This window comes from Mixophyes fleayi, chromosome 9 (assembly GCF_038048845.1).
Source record: "Mixophyes fleayi isolate aMixFle1 chromosome 9, aMixFle1.hap1, whole genome shotgun sequence".
NCBI classification, from domain to species: domain Eukaryota; kingdom Metazoa; phylum Chordata; class Amphibia; order Anura; family Limnodynastidae; genus Mixophyes; species Mixophyes fleayi.
The window spans coordinates 824544-841052 of NC_134410.1; the positions used below are offsets into that span (position 1 = coordinate 824544).

At 50.4% G+C, this 16509-nt stretch overlaps 1 protein-coding gene across 1 annotated transcript; it reads left to right on the plus strand.

Moving 5' to 3' along the window:
- Positions 1-513: 513 nt before the first annotated feature.
- QPCTL (glutaminyl-peptide cyclotransferase like) lies at positions 514-14377 on the plus strand. Its single transcript, XM_075186177.1, is given in 9 exon segments — positions 514-549; positions 551-697; positions 2289-2429; positions 2586-2763; positions 2766-2872; positions 3226-3381; positions 13145-13244; positions 13325-13441; positions 13524-14377. Coding segments are annotated over 9 exon segments (1128 nt in total). The 3' UTR covers positions 13670-14377.
- The last annotated feature ends 2132 nt before the right edge of the window (positions 14378-16509 follow it).

Consider the following 16509-nt stretch of genomic DNA (forward strand, 5'->3'; position numbering starts at 1 on the left):
TTGAGCTGTCAGTAACTAGCCCCGCCCCCTCTCTGATTGGACGGCGGCACTCACCGTTTACAAGCTCCTTAGTGGGCTAAATGACCGACTGCGTTTCCCGCCCTTGTAAATTAGATTCTACTGGCCCAGCCCCTGCGCGCTGATTGGCGAAATGCTGTGAAGGTGTTTCTGTTAGGCTGGTTCGCTGTCCCTGTTTCTATATTTTGATTGGTTGTGCAGCGAGCCGCTCTTCTCTGATTGGTTGTGCAGCGAGCCGCTCTTCTCTGATTGGTTGTGCAGCGAGCCGCTCTTCTCTGATTGGTTGTGCAGCGAACCGCTCTTCTCTGATTGGTTGTGCAGCGAGCCGCTCTTCTCTGATTGGTTGTGCAGCGAGCCGCTCTTCTCTGATTGGTTGTGCAGCGAACCGCTCTTCTCTGATTGGTTGTGCAGCGAGCCGCTCTTCTCTGATTGGTTGTGGAGCGAGCTGCTCTTCTCTGATTGGTTGGAACTTTGTAGCTATGATCTTCTTCTCTGATGTGTCCCCGAAGGGCTCCGCGCAGCTCCCGGAATACCGCAGGGGCCCCTCAGCCGCCGGGCCCCGAAACTGCGCTCCTTCCTTGTGTTTGGGGCCGGGGTGCTGATCGGTGCTGGAATATTACTGTGGCAGAGCCTGGAACCTAAGAAGGATGAGATCAGCGGAGATACCGGGGGACAACAGGTGTCATATATGGGCCTATGGGATGCCTGCTCTACCCTGTGCTGCCCTGTGCCTCCCCGTACTGCGCTGTGCTGCCCTGTGCCTCCCGTACTGCGCTGTGCTGCCCTGTGCCTCCCCGTACTGCGCTGTGCTGCCCTGTGCCTCCCCGTACTGCGCTGTGGTGCCCTGTGCCTCCCCGTACTGCGCTGTGCTGCCCTGTGCCTCCCCGTACTGCCCTGTGCTGCCCTGTGCCTCCCCGTACTGCGCTGTGCTGCCCTGTGCCTCCCCGTACTGCGCTGTGCTGCCCTGTGCCTCCCCGTACTGCGCTGTGCTGCCCTGTCCCTCCCCAGTACCGCGCTGTGCTGCCCTGTCCCTCCCCAGTACCTCACTGTGCTGCCCTGTCCCTCCCCAGTACCTCGCTGTGCTGCCCTGTCCCTCCCCAGTACCTCGCTGTGGTGCCCTGTGCCTCCCCGTACTGCGCTGTCCCCTCCCCAGTACCTCGCTGTGGTGCCCTCTGCCTCCCCAGTACCTCGCTGTGCTGCCCTGTCCCTCCCCAGTACCTCGCTGTGCTGCCCTGTCCCTCCCCAGTACCTCGCTGTGGTGCCCTGTGCCTCCCCGTACTGCGCTGTCCCTCCCCAGTACCTCGCTGTGGTGCCCTCTGCCTCCCCAGTACCTCGCTGTGCTGCCCTGTCCCTCCCCAGTACCTCACTGTGGTGCCCTGTGCCTCCCCGTACAGCGCTGTGCTGCCCTGTGCTTTCCCAGTACCGCGCTGTGCTGCCCTGTGCCTCCCCAGTACCGCGCTGTGCTGCCCTGTGCCTCCCCAGTACCTCGCTGTGCTGCCCTGTGCCTCCCCAGTACCTCGCTGTGCTGCCCTGTGCCTCCCCAGTACCTCGCTGTGCTGCCCTGTCCCTCCCCAGTACCTCGCTGTGCTGCCCTGTCCCTCCCCAGTACCTCGCTGTGCTGCCCTGTCCCTCCCCAGTACCTCGCTGTGCTGCCCTGTCCCTCCCCAGTACCTCGCTGTGCTGCCCTGTCCCTCCCCAGTACCTCGCTGTGCTGCCCTGTCCCTCCCCAGTACCTCGCTGTGCTGCCCTGTCCCTCCCCAGTACCTCGCTGTGCTGCCCTGTCCCTCCCCAGTACCTCGCTGTGGTGCCCTGTCCCTCCCCAGTACCTCGCTGTGGTGCCCTGTGCCTCCCCAGTACCTCGCTGTGCTGCCCTGTGCCTCCCCAGTACCGCGCTGTGCTGCCCTGTGCCTCCCCAGTACCGCGCTGTGCTGCCCTGTGCCTCCCCAGTACCTCGCTGTGCTGCCCTGTGCCTCCCCAGTACCGCGCTGTGCTGCCCTGTGCCTCCCCAGTACCGCGCTGTGGTGCCCTGTGCCTCCCCTTACCAGGCTCTGCTGACCTGTGCCTCCCTCTGCCCCCTATATCTGGCTCAGCCACCACGTTCAGTGCTCTGCTGCCCTGTACAGTTAGCTGAATTTGTTTTAACATTTTATATGGCACCAAATGGGCTTTTGTACCAGGCACAACAGCCACCAACCAGTCACATGTCGTAGCCCCCCAGTGGTGAGGTTAGAGGTGCGAGAGTGAATCACTTGTATCCTCCTGTGTTACAGATACGCCCCAAGACTCTGTCCTCTGGTCAGATCAGACAACTTGTGTCGGAGGTCAGCGTTGAGCGCATGTGGTCATCATTCCTAAGACCGATGATGATTGAAAGATCTCCTGGGAGTGCCGGCAACCAGCTGGTGAGAGAGGTGAGAATCTCCTCCGTACATATATGACGTAGATGGGGGGGTCTTGGGGAAACCAGCCCTGGCCATGTAGGGGCTGGATAAATGGTTATTTCCGTAGTTCTGACAATTGTAGTTCTACTAACAGGTGTGACCCGTTTTACTTCTCTCCATGTCCAGCTCATCTCTGGTCACCTCCGGTCTTTGTCCGCAGGGTGGACTGTTGAACTTGACCTCTTTGATGCTGTTACCCCACGCGGGTCTTTGTCCTTTGGAAGTGTTATTGCCACCCTGGACCCTGCAGCCCGGCATCGCGTGGTGTTTGCCTGTCACCTGGACTCCAAGTGGTTTCTTCCAGACAGAAGGGGCGTCTGTTCGTTGGGGCCACTGACTCCGCTGTACCCTGTTCTCTCATCCTGGAGGCAGTAACTGCGCTTGATGCTCGGCTCCGGCAGCTGAAGAACAAGGTCAGACCGTTACTTTCCGTAGTTTTCATTTGTTGTTCTGTCACTTTCACATGATTGGCCCCAAAGGAATCGTATAATAAATTTGTAACCAAACACAAATGTTTTTTTTTTTATTTTTTTTATCTAGTTCTAGAACAGTTTGTATCTTTTCATCGTTTCCTACCACGAGGGCTGTGGTTGTATTTAATCATCTTGTCTTGTGACCCCTCTGTACGGTGGTTACTAACCCTGGGACACTACGTAGTATCTGCTGCATCTTAGACACGTCTCCCTGGCACTGATATTCCACCAATATTAAGACTCTGCTCTTATTCTGCCAGTGAATAAAATGTCCCACAATCCCTCTGTTCCAGCCCTCCCCCCTCACGCTGCAGCTCTACTTCCTGGATGGTGAGGAGGCATTACGTGATTGGACAGAGACGGATTCACTGTATGGGGCGCGACACCTGGCGGAGCGCCTCCAGACTGAGCCGATGCCCGGAGGAGCTGGGACCCAACTGGAAGCCATTGTAAGAAACTGACAGAGGAAAAGTAACTGCGTGTCTGGTCCTTCATAGAGACCTGTAATCCTACTCCCGGTGTATGATCTGGTAACTGTGTGTCTGGTCCTTCATAGAGATCCGTAATCCTACCCCCCGGTGTATGATCTGGTAACTGTGTGTCTGGTCCTTCATAGAGATCCGTAATCCTACCCCCCGGTGTATGATCTGGTAACTGTGTGTCTGGTCCTTTATAGAGACCTGTAATCCTACCCCCAGGTGTATGATCTGGTGACTGTGTGTCTGGTCCTTCATAGAGATCTGTAATCTTACCCCCGGTGTATGATCTGGTAACTGTGTGTCTGGTCCTTTATAGAGATCTGTAATCCTACCCCCAGGTGTATGATCTGGTAACTGTGTGTCTGGTCCTTCATAGAGATCTGTAATCCTACCCCCCTGTGTATGATCTGGTAACTGTGTGTCTGGTCCTTCATAGAGATCTGTAATCCTACCCCCCCGGTGTATGATCTGGTAACTGTGTGTCTGGTCCTTCATAGAGATCTGTAATCCTACCCCCTGGTGTATGATCTGGTAACTGTGTGTCTGGTCCTTCATAGAGACCCGTAATCCTACCCCCCGGTGTATGATCTGGTAACTGTGTGTCTGGTCCTTCATAGAGACCCGTAATCCTACCCCCCGGTGTATGATCTGGTAACTGTGTGTCTGGTCCTTCATAGAGACCCGTAATCCTACCCCCCGGTGTATGATCTGGTAACTGTGTGTCTGGTCCTTCATAGAGATCCGTAATCCTACCCCCAGGTGTATGATCTGGTAACTGTGTGTCTGGTCCTTCATAGAGATCTGTAATCCTACCCCCCCGGTGTATGATCTGGTAACTGTGTGTCTGGTTCTTCATAGAGATCTGTAATTCTACCCCCCGGTGTATGATCTGGTAACTGTGTGTCTGGTCCTTCATAGAGACCCGTAATCCTACCCCCCGGTGTATGATCTGGTAACTGTGTGTCTGGTTCTTCATAGAGATCTGTAATTCTACCCCCCGGTGTATGATCTGGTAACTGTGTGTCTGGTCCTTCATAGAGACCCGTAATCCTACCCCCCGGTGTATGACCTGGTAACTGTGTGTCTGGTCCTTCATAGAGATCTGTAATCCTACCCCCAGGTGTATGATCTGGTAACTGTGTGTCTGGTCCTTCATAGAGACCCGTAATCCTACCCCCAGGTGTATGATCTGGTAACTGTGTGTCTGGTCCTTCATAGAGATCTGTAATCCTACCCCCCCGGTGTATGATCTGGTAACTGTGTGTCTGGTCCTTTATAGAGACCCGTAATCCTACCCCCGGTGTATGATCTGGTAACTGTGTGTCTGGTCCTTTATAGAGACCCGTAATCCTACCCCCAGATGTATGATCTGGTAACTGTGTGTCTGGTCCTTCATAGAGACCCGTAATCCTACCCCCAGATGTATGATCTGGTAACTGTGTGTCTGGTCCTTCATAGAGATCCGTAATCCTACCCCCCGGTGTATGATCTGGTGACTGTGTGTCTGGTCCTTTATAGAGATCTGTAATCCTACCCCCAGGTGTATGATCTGGTAACTGTGTGTCTGGTCCTTCATAGAGACCCGTAATCCTACCCCCAGATGTATGATCTGGTAACTGTGTGTCTGGTCCTTCATAGAGATCCGTAATCCTACCCCCAGGTGTATGATCTGGTAACTGTGTGTCTGGTCCTTCATAGAGACCCGTAATCCTACCCCCAGGTGTATGATCTGGTAACTGTGTGTCTGGTCCTTCATAGAGACCCGTAATCCTACCCCCCCGGTGTATGATCTGGTAACTGTGTGTCTGGTCCTTCATAGAGATCTGTAATCCTACCCCCTGGTGTATGACCTGGTAACTGTGTGTCTGGTCCTTCATAGAGACCCGTAATCCTACCCCCAGATGTATGATCTGGTAACTGTGTGTCTGGTCCTTCATAGAGACCCGTAATCCTACCCCCAGATGTATGATCTGGTAACTGTGTGTCTGGTCCTTCATAGAGACCCGTAATCCTACCCCCCGGTGTATGATCTGGTAACTGTGTGTCTGGTCCTTCATAGAGATCCGTAATCCTACCCCCAGGTGTATGATCTGGTAACTGTGTGTCTGGTCCTTCATAGAGACCCGTAATCCTACCCCCCGGTGTATGATCTGGTAACTGTGTGTCTGGTCCTTCATAGAGATCTGTAATCCTACCCCCCCCGGTGTATGATCTGGTAACTGTGTGTCTGGTCCTTCATAGAGATCTGTAATCCTACCCCCTGGTGTATGATCTGGTAACTGTGTGTCTGGTCCTTCATAGAGACCCGTAATCCTACCCCCCGGTGTATGATCTGGTAACTGTGTGTCTGGTCCTTCATAGAGACCCGTAATCCTACCCCCCGGTGTATGATCTGGTAACTGTGTGTCTGGTCCTTCATAGAGACCCGTAATCCTACCCCCCGGTGTATGATCTGGTAACTGTGTGTCTGGTCCTTCATAGAGATCCGTAATCCTACCCCCAGGTGTATGATCTGGTAACTGTGTGTCTGGTCCTTCATAGAGATCTGTAATCCTACCCCCCGGTGTATGATCTGGTAACTGTGTGTCTGGTTCTTCATAGAGATCTGTAATTCTACCCCCCGGTGTATGATCTGGTAACTGTGTGTCTGGTCCTTCATAGAGACCCGTAATCCTACCCCCCGGTGTATGATCTGGTAACTGTGTGTCTGGTTCTTCATAGAGATCTGTAATTCTACCCCCCGGTGTATGATCTGGTAACTGTGTGTCTGGTCCTTCATAGAGATCTGTAATCCTACCCCCAGGTGTATCATCTGGTAACTGTGTGTCTGGTCCTTCATAGAGACCCGTAATCCTACCCCCAGGTGTATGATCTGGTAACTGTGTGTCTGGTCCTTCATAGAGATCTGTAATCCTACCCCCCCGGTGTATGATCTGGTAACTGTGTGTCTGGTCCTTTATAGAGACCCGTAATCCTACCCCCAGATGTATGATCTGGTAACTGTGTGTCTGGTCCTTCATAGAGACCCGTAATCCTACCCCCAGATGTATGATCTGGTAACTGTGTGTCTGGTCCTTCATAGAGATCCGTAATCCTACCCCCCGGTGTATGATCTGGTGACTGTGTGTCTGGTCCTTCATAGAGATCTGTAATCCTACCCCCCGGTGTATGATCTGGTAACTGTGTGTCTGGTCCTTCATAGAGACCCGTAATCCTACCCCCCGGTGTATGATCTGGTAACTGTGTGTCTGGTTCTTCATAGAGATCTGTAATTCTACCCCCCGGTGTATGATCTGGTAACTGTGTGTCTGGTCCTTCATAGAGATCTGTAATCCTACCCCCAGGTGTATCATCTGGTAACTGTGTGTCTGGTCCTTCATAGAGACCCGTAATCCTACCCCCAGGTGTATGATCTGGTAACTGTGTGTCTGGTCCTTCATAGAGATCTGTAATCCTACCCCCCCGGTGTATGATCTGGTAACTGTGTGTCTGGTCCTTTATAGAGACCCGTAATCCTACCCCCAGATGTATGATCTGGTAACTGTGTGTCTGGTCCTTCATAGAGACCCGTAATCCTACCCCCAGATGTATGATCTGGTAACTGTGTGTCTGGTCCTTCATAGAGATCCGTAATCCTACCCCCCGGTGTATGATCTGGTGACTGTGTGTCTGGTCCTTTATAGAGATCTGTAATCCTACCCCCAGGTGTATGATCTGGTAACTGTGTGTCTGGTCCTTCATAGAGACCCGTAATCCTACCCCCAGATGTATGATCTGGTAACTGTGTGTCTGGTCCTTCATAGAGATCCGTAATCCTACCCCCAGGTGTATGATCTGGTAACTGTGTGTCTGGTCCTTCATAGAGACCCGTAATCCTACCCCCCCGGTGTATGATCTGGTAACTGTGTGTCTGGTCCTTCATAGAGATCTGTAATCCTACCCCCTGGTGTATGACCTGGTAACTGTGTGTCTGGTCCTTCATAGAGACCCGTAATCCTACCCCCAGATGTATGATCTGGTAACTGTGTGTCTGGTCCTTCATAGAGACCCGTAATCCTACCCCCCGGTGTATGATCTGGTAACTGTGTGTCTGGTCCTTCATAGAGATCTGTAATCCTACCCCCTGGTGTATGACCTGGTAACTGTGTGTCTGGTCCTTCATAGAGATCCGTAATCCTACCCCCAGGTGTATGATCTGGTAACTGTGTGTCTGGTCCTTCATAGAGACCCGTAATCCTACCCCCAGATGTATGATCTGGTAACTGTGTGTCTGGTCCTTCATAGAGATCCGTAATCCTACCCCCAGGTGTATGATCTGGTAACTGTGTGTCTGGTCCTTCATAGAGACCCGTAATCCTACCCCCCGGTGTATGATCTGGTAACTGTGTGTCTGGTCCTTCATAGAGACCTGTAATCCTACTCCCGGTGTATGATCTGGTAACTGTGTGTCTGGTCCTTCATAGAGATCCGTAATCCTACCCCCCGGTGTATGATCTGGTAACTGTGTGTCTGGTCCTTCATAGAGATCCGTAATCCTACCCCCCGGTGTATGATCTGGTAACTGTGTGTCTGGTCCTTTATAGAGACCTGTAATCCTACCCCCAGGTGTATGATCTGGTGACTGTGTGTCTGGTCCTTCATAGAGACCTGTAATCCTACCCCCAGGTGTATGATCTGGTGACTGTGTGTCTGGTCCTTTATAGAGATCTGTAATCTTACCCCCGGTGTATGATCTGGTAACTGTGTGTCTGGTCCTTTATAGAGATCTGTAATCCTACCCCCAGGTGTATGATCTGGTAACTGTGTGTCTGGTCCTTCATAGAGATCTGTAATCCTACCCCCCTGTGTATGATCTGGTAACTGTGTGTCTGGTCCTTCATAGAGACCCGTAATCCTACCCCCAGGTGTATGATCTGGTAACTGTGTGTCTGGTCCTTCATAGAGATCTGTAATCCTACCCCCCCGGTGTATGATCTGGTAACTGTGTGTCTGACCCTTCATAGAGACCCGTAATCCTACCCCCCGGTGTATGATCTGGTAACTGTGTGTCTGGTCCTTCATAGAGACCCGTAATCCTACCCCCCGGTGTATGATCTGGTAACTGTGTGTCTGGTCCTTCATAGAGATCCGTAATCCTACCCCCAGGTGTATGATCTGGTAACTGTGTGTCTGGTCCTTCATAGAGATCTGTAATCCTACCCCCCGGTGTATGATCTGGTAACTGTGTGTCTGGTTCTTCATAGAGATCTGTAATTCTACCCCCCGGTGTATGATCTGGTAACTGTGTGTCTGGTCCTTCATAGAGACCCGTAATCCTACCCCCCGGTGTATGATCTGGTAACTGTGTGTCTGGTTCTTCATAGAGATCTGTAATTCTACCCCCCGGTGTATGATCTGGTGACTGTGTGTCTGGTCCTTTATAGAGATCTGTAATCCTACCCCCAGGTGTATGATCTGGTAACTGTGTGTCTGGTCCTTCATAGAGACCCGTAATCCTACCCCCAGATGTATGATCTGGTAACTGTGTGTCTGGTCCTTCATAGAGATCCGTAATCCTACCCCCAGGTGTATGATCTGGTAACTGTGTGTCTGGTCCTTCATAGAGACCCGTAATCCTACCCCCCCCGGTGTATGATCTGGTAACTGTGTGTCTGGTCCTTCATAGAGATCTGTAATCCTACCCCCTGGTGTATGACCTGGTAACTGTGTGTCTGGTCCTTCATAGAGACCCGTAATCCTACCCCCAGATGTATGATCTGGTAACTGTGTGTCTGGTCCTTCATAGAGACCCGTAATCCTACCCCCAGGTGTATGATCTGGTGACTGTGTGTCTGGTCCTTCATAGAGACCCGTAATCCTACCCCCAGATGTATGATCTGGTAACTGTGTGTCTGGTCCTTCATAGAGATCCGTAATCCTACCCCCCGGTGTATGATCTGGTGACTGTGTGTCTGGTCCTTTATAGAGATCTGTAATCCTACCCCCAGGTGTATGATCTGGTAACTGTGTGTCTGGTCCTTCATAGAGACCCGTAATCCTACCCCCAGATGTATGATCTGGTAACTGTGTGTCTGGTCCTTCATAGAGATCCGTAATCCTACCCCCAGGTGTATGATCTGGTAACTGTGTGTCTGGTCCTTCATAGAGACCCGTAATCCTACCCCCCCGGTGTATGATCTGGTAACTGTGTGTCTGGTCCTTCATAGAGATCTGTAATCCTACCCCCTGGTGTATGACCTGGTAACTGTGTGTCTGGTCCTTCATAGAGACCCGTAATCCTACCCCCAGATGTATGATCTGGTAACTGTGTGTCTGGTCCTTCATAGAGACCCGTAATCCTACCCCCCGGTGTATGATCTGGTAACTGTGTGTCTGGTCCTTCATAGAGATCTGTAATCCTACCCCCTGGTGTATGACCTGGTAACTGTGTCTGGTCCTTCATAGAGATCCGTAATCCTACCCCCAGATGTATGATCTGGTAACTGTGTGTCTGGTCCTTCATAGAGACCCGTAATCCTACCCCCAGGTGTATGATCTGGTAACTGTGTGTCTGGTCCTTCATAGAGATCCGTAATCCTACCCCCAGGTGTATGATCTGGTAACTGTGTGTCTGGTCCTTCATAGAGACCCGTAATCCTACCCCCCGGTGTATGATCTGGTAACTGTGTGTCTGGTCCTTCATAGAGATCTGTAATCCTACCCCCCGGTGTATGACCTGGTAACTGTGTGTCTGGTCCTTCATAGAGACCCGTAATCCTACCCCCCGGTGTATGATCTGGTAACTGTGTGTCTGGTCCTTCATAGAGATCTGTAATCCTACCCCCCGATGTATGATCTGGTAACTGTGTGTCTGGTCCTTCATAGAGATCTGTAATCCTACCCCCCGGTGTATGATCTGGTAACTGTGTGTCTGGTCCTTCATAGAGACCCGTAATCCTACCCCCAGGTGTATGATCTGGTAACTGTGTGTCTGGTCCTTCATAGAGATCCGTAATCCTACCCCCAGGTGTATGATCTGGTAACTGTGTGTCTGGTCCTTCATAGAGATCCGTAATCCTACCCCCCGGTGTATGATCTGGTAACTGTGTGTCTGGTCCTTTATAGAGACCTGTAATCCTACCCCCAGGTGTATGATCTGGTGACTGTGTGTCTGGTCCTTTATAGAGATCTGTAATCCTACCCCCCGGTGTATGATCTGGTGACTGTGTGTCTGGTCCTTTTATAGAGATCTGTAATCTTACCCCCGGTGTATGATCTGGTAACTGTGTGTCTGGTCCTTTATAGAGATCTGTAATCCTACCCCCAGGTGTATGATCTGGTAACTGTGTGTCTGGTCCTTCATAGAGATCTGTAATCCTACCCCCCTGTGTATGATCTGGTAACTGTGTGTCTGGTCCTTTATAGAGATCTGTAATCCTACACCCAGGTGTATGATCTGGTAACTGTGTGTCTGGTCCTTCATAGAGACCCGTAATCATACCCCCAGGTGTATGATCTGGTAACTGTGTGTCTGGTCCTTCATAGAGATCTGTAATCCTACCCCCCCGGTGTATGATCTGGTAACTGTGTGTCTGGTCCTTCATAGAGACCCGTAATCCTACCGCCGGTGTATGATCTGGTGACTGTGTGTCTGGTCCTTCATAGAGATCCGTAATCCTACCCCCAGGTGTATGATCTGGTAACTGTGTGTCTGGTCCTTCATAGAGACCCGTAATCCTACCCCCAGATGTATGATCTGGTAACTGTGTGTCTGGTCCTTCATAGAGACCCGTAATCCTACCCCCAGGTGTATGATCTGGTGACTGTGTGTCTGGTCCTTCATAGAGACCCGTAATCCTACCCCCAGATGTATGATCTGGTAACTGTGTGTCTGGTCCTTCATAGATATCCGTAATCCTACCCCCCGGTGTATGATCTGGTGACTGTGTGTCTGGTCCTTCATAGAGATCTGTAATCCTACCCCCAGGTGTATGATCTGGTAACTCTGTGTCTGGTCCTTCATAGAGACCCGTAATCCTACCCCCAGATGTATGATCTGGTAACTGTGTGTCTGGTCCTTCATAGAGATCCGTAATCCTACCCCCAGGTGTATGATCTGGTAACTGTGTGTCTGGTCCTTCATAGAGACCCGTAATCCTACCCCCCGGTGTATGATCTGGTAACTGTGTGTCTGGTCCTTCATAGAGATCTGTAATCCTACCCCCTGGTGTATGACCTGGTAACTGTGTGTCTGGTCCTTCATAGAGACCCGTAATCCTACCCCCAGATGTATGATCTGGTAACTGTGTGTCTGGTCCTTCATAGAGACCCGTAATCCTACCCCCCGGTGTATGATCTGGTAACTGTGTGTCTGGTCCTTCATAGAGATCTGTAATCCTACCCCCTGGTGTATGACCTGGTAACTGTGTGTCTGGTCCTTCATAGAGATCCGTAATCCTACCCCCAGGTGTATGATCTGGTAACTGTGTGTCTGGTCCTTCATAGAGACCCGTAATCCTACCCCCAGATGTATGATCTGGTAACTGTGTGTCTGGTCCTTCATAGAGATCCGTAATCCTACCCCCAGGTGTATGATCTAGTAACTGTGTGTCTGGTCCTTCATAGAGACCCGTAATCCTACCCCCGGTGTATGATCTGGTAACTGTGTGTCTGGTCCTTCATAGAGATCTGTAATCCTACCCCCTGGTGTATGACCTGGTAACTGTGTGTCTGGTCCTTCATAGAGACCCGTAATCCTACCCCCCGGTGTATGATCTGGTAACTGTGTGTCTGGTCCTTCATAGAGATCTGTAATCCTACCCCCTGGTGTATGACCTGGTAACTGTGTGTCTGGTCCTTCATAGAGACCCGTAATCCTACCCCCAGATGTATGATCTGGTAACTGTGTCTGGTCCTTCATAGAGATCCGTAATCCTACCCCCAGGTGTATGATCTGGTAACTGTGTGTCTGGTCCTTCATAGAGACCCGTAATCCTACCCCCCGGTGTATGACCTGGTAAATGTGTGTCTGGTCCTTCATAGAGATCTGTAATCCTACCCCCTGGTGTATGACCTGGTAACTGTGTCTGGTCCTTCATAGAGACCCGTAATCCTACCCCCCGGTGTATGATCTGGTAACTGTGTGTCTGGTCCTTCATAGAGATCTGTAATCCTACCCCCTGGTGTATGACCTGGTAACTGTGTGTCTGGTCCTTCATAGAGACCCGTAATCCTACCCCCAGATGTATGATCTGGTAACTGTGTGTCTGGTCCTTCATAGAGATCCGTAATCCTACCCCCAGGTGTATGATCTGGTAACTGTGTGTCTGGTCCTTCATAGAGACCCGTAATCCTACCCCCCGGTGTATGATCTGGTAACTGTGTGTCTGGTCCTTCATAGAGACCCGTAATCCTACCCCCCCGGTGTATGATCTGGTAACTGTGTGTCTGGTTCTTCATAGAGACCCGTAACTAATTATAGAAATTTCTGAGCAGCGACCAACATTAAATTGGACCTACCAACAGAACGGTGCATTTATTTATCTATGGAAAACATCTTCGGAATATTCTACAAAAATAAAATGAATTTCGTTTACAACCCCCCCCCGTCCATCTTCATGTAAACAGTAATAGGAGGCCTCTCCTGGTAATCTTTGGCTCCAGTGGGATTAGTAACATTGTGGAGTTAGTTCCTGGATTGTTACGTTGTTCAGTGATGTCCTCATCTGAATCTTCCCTTTCACATTTCACCCAGGATCTCTTTGTTCTTCTGGACCTTCTGGGAGCTCCAGACCTTCTAGTCCTGAACCACTTCTCTGAGACTCGTGCTCACTTCATGAGACTCTTCTCTCTGGGTGAGAATGGAGAAAGATGGCTGGTTTGTGTCTTTACATTCTATTTCCGTATATTCACCTTTCCTGCTTTATGTGTACAGAGAAACGGTTACACGCTCTGGGCCTGCTGGACTCTCACCCTGTGGAACATTCCTACTTCCGAGGGGACCTGTATTACGGACCTGTGGCAGATGACCACCTCCCATTCCTACAGCGAGGTCGGAACATTCCCATTGCCTTCTCTTCCAGACAGAATAGTTTCCCCTACTTATCCCGTCTGTTTCCCTTTATTTAATGCAGGTGTCCCGGTTCTCCATGTTATCTCCACCCCGTTCCCTGCCGTCTGGCACACTCATGACGATACGGAGGAAAATCTTCACCGACCAACGGTCACCAACTTGTGCCGGATCTTTGCAGTCTTCCTGAGTGAAACGCTCTCTCTTTGATTCTTTCAGGAATGATGGTATTACTGTCAGAGGAGCCCGGCGGGATTCTCTAAGTGCGGCCATCGCTGACCTAGTCCGTCAATCCTTTTGCAGCTGGTGTGGTTGGGGTATTAAAGAAGCCAATGTTTTTGCTTGAAATACTTGCCGAATAACTGAGAGACTACGGCCTATTATTTATCTGGTCGCTGCTGTTCCACGAGGACCACAGAAGGTGCTGTAACCTGGTGTGATGGATATGGGACGTTCTGCTGGTACTCAGGACAGACGGGGTGACCCCTGACCCCTATACATTGCCTGTGGAGGTGTGATGTATATATTTTATACAATTGTGAACTGGTCGGCCAGCACAACTGTCGGACCCGATTCCATAATGGAAGATGGTGAAACACAAGATGGAGATAGCATTCGTCTTTAGTGCAGACTATACAGAGAATGAACCCACCCTAAAAATATATATATTTCACCTCTTCCCAACCTCCCTATACCCCTATTTTTAGCATCTCATAATCAAGGTGTTCCTCACGCGTCTGCTGTGATTCCGTTCGAGTAACAGATCTCGATTTGAAGACGTGCTGGTGGTGTTTCAGCTTTGAGACATTGTGTTGTGCAGATATCTCTATTTCTCAGGTCGCTGCCATAAGCTGCTCGTGTTGCTGTTTTGTCTGTTGGTTTTAGAACAAAGCTGCAAATAAATGTGACAGCAATTTATCGTTGTGTGTTTTTATTTAAAAAAAAATTTAATATGGAGTTCAATGTAACTGAAATTGTAACTAATTGTAATTGTTCTGTAACATGCGTGAACCTTCTATCCCTATGTGGCTAATGTAACATGGTGAATGTGCATTATTGTGCTATAACCAGTCAGAATATGAAATCCGATGTCTGGTTATTGGCCGTCAATAAGCCCATATAGCTTTCATTTATCCTATTAGCAGAATCGCTTATCTGAAAAAGATGTATAAACGGGTGCACTGGAACCTCTAATTTGTCGCCCTCTTGTTTCATCCTTTAAGCTATTTAGGAGGTAATTGAATGTCCTTTTAAACAGTTAATTTACCCCTGTTATTTCTGTAAATACGGAACCTTTGGTAAAGTGGGGAATATTCTGCGGGATAAGGAGTCATTTGTAGCTGTATCTCTGTGGGGTATAATGTAAAGATTTGGCCTTTCCTGGACATCAGGACGTAGAATGGAGCCCAGGACCCAGGTCTGCGCTCTTTACTCTCGCTCTGGTCAGATCAAGCTCACATGATCAGAAATGGGCGATATGGGTCATACCGACCTCCATGTACAACAGTCTAATGTCGGCCTTTATCAGAGCCCTGTGCCCCTCCGTGCTACTTAGTGGATGGAGGAAGAAATATCTTCATATCCCCACCACGCTGTTTCGCTTGTGACCCTGACCTGACCTATCTGCTATGGACCCCTGACCTGGGCCTGCCTCTGACCTTCCGCTCCAGCCTGGGCTAGCGCCTCTGACCTTCCGCTCCAGCCTGGGCTAGCGCCTCCGGTTCCACCGGCGCTACGGCCATCATAGATGAGCTTTTACTACACTGAGCTTAAGACCTGGGGGCATCCAAGTACCTGTGAGCATATAAAGCTCTACGGGAAAGGCGGCTGCTAAAGGTGACGACCTCAATACTATCGTTCTAAAAGCTCATCCTGGTGGGCATGAGCCCTAACATTATAACCGTCCAGTGAATTACTGGAGAGTATTATTCATGAATGAGAGGGACGAATCCCTCTGCAGGCCAAGTTTTCGCATGACCGATCCAAAACCTCGTCACAGATGCTCTAGGGACTCTTGCATCGCTTATTGGCGCAAAAGGAAGCCTCTAGGTCTTCGCAAGCTCCTCTGGCACCTGCTGTGGAACCCAAGTTGAATCTGCCAGACCGATTCTCTGGACAGAGATCCTTATTCCGCAATTTTAAAGAAAGTTGTAAGCTCTATTTTCGGCTAAAACCCCGTTCCTCGGGTTCAAAGCAGCAAAGGGTCGGTATTATAATATCCCTCCTCCAAGGTGACCCTCAGTCCTGGGCATTCAGTCCGTTGATGCATTCTTTAATGCCTTGGGCCTGCTTTATGATGATCCGGAACGGGTGGCCTCAGCCGAGGCTCACCTTAGGGCCTTGAAGCAAGGTCAGCGCGCTGCTTTGGAATACGGTGTCGAATTTAGGCGATGGTCTAATTGCGCAGTCAATTTTGCTTAGGTTGGTCGGAGCAGATCAAAGACGCTTTGGTACAGTATCCTTCTCCAGCATCTCTAGAAAATCTCATGCAGCTCGCCATAAAAAATTAACAGAAAGATCAAGGAGAAGAAGATGGAAAAGGAGGTGCCTTCCTGTTCACCATCTGCGTTGCTCCTGCATCAATGGACACTGAGGTGTCTATGCAGTTAGGAGCCTACCGTCTTTCTGTAGAGGAGAAAACCAGAAGATAATCCTGTGGGCAGATTCACTTTTTGGTCCAGTGGAATGGCCGTGGTTTGGAGGAGCGGGCCTGGGTTCCTCGGAGGTTTCTTCAAGCTGATGGACTTCTTAAAGTGTTCTCCAAACAATTCCCCAGGAAGCCAGGGTGTCTGGGTTTATTAACTGCTCCTGGAGTGGGGGTACTGTTACGAGCCCCTCTCCACTGCCCCCTGCGTCCCGGCCGTCTCCTTGACGACCGGGACATCACTTCTGGCTCGACCGGTGCTAGGGCAGACCTGCCATATTCTATATATTATGGAGGGAAGTGAAGGTGGTCTGGGTTCTTCAAATCAGATAACCAAAAGAGGGGGATTGGACTATCCTCTATATATACATGAGTATATCCTGAGCGGGTGCGCTCACAACTAAAC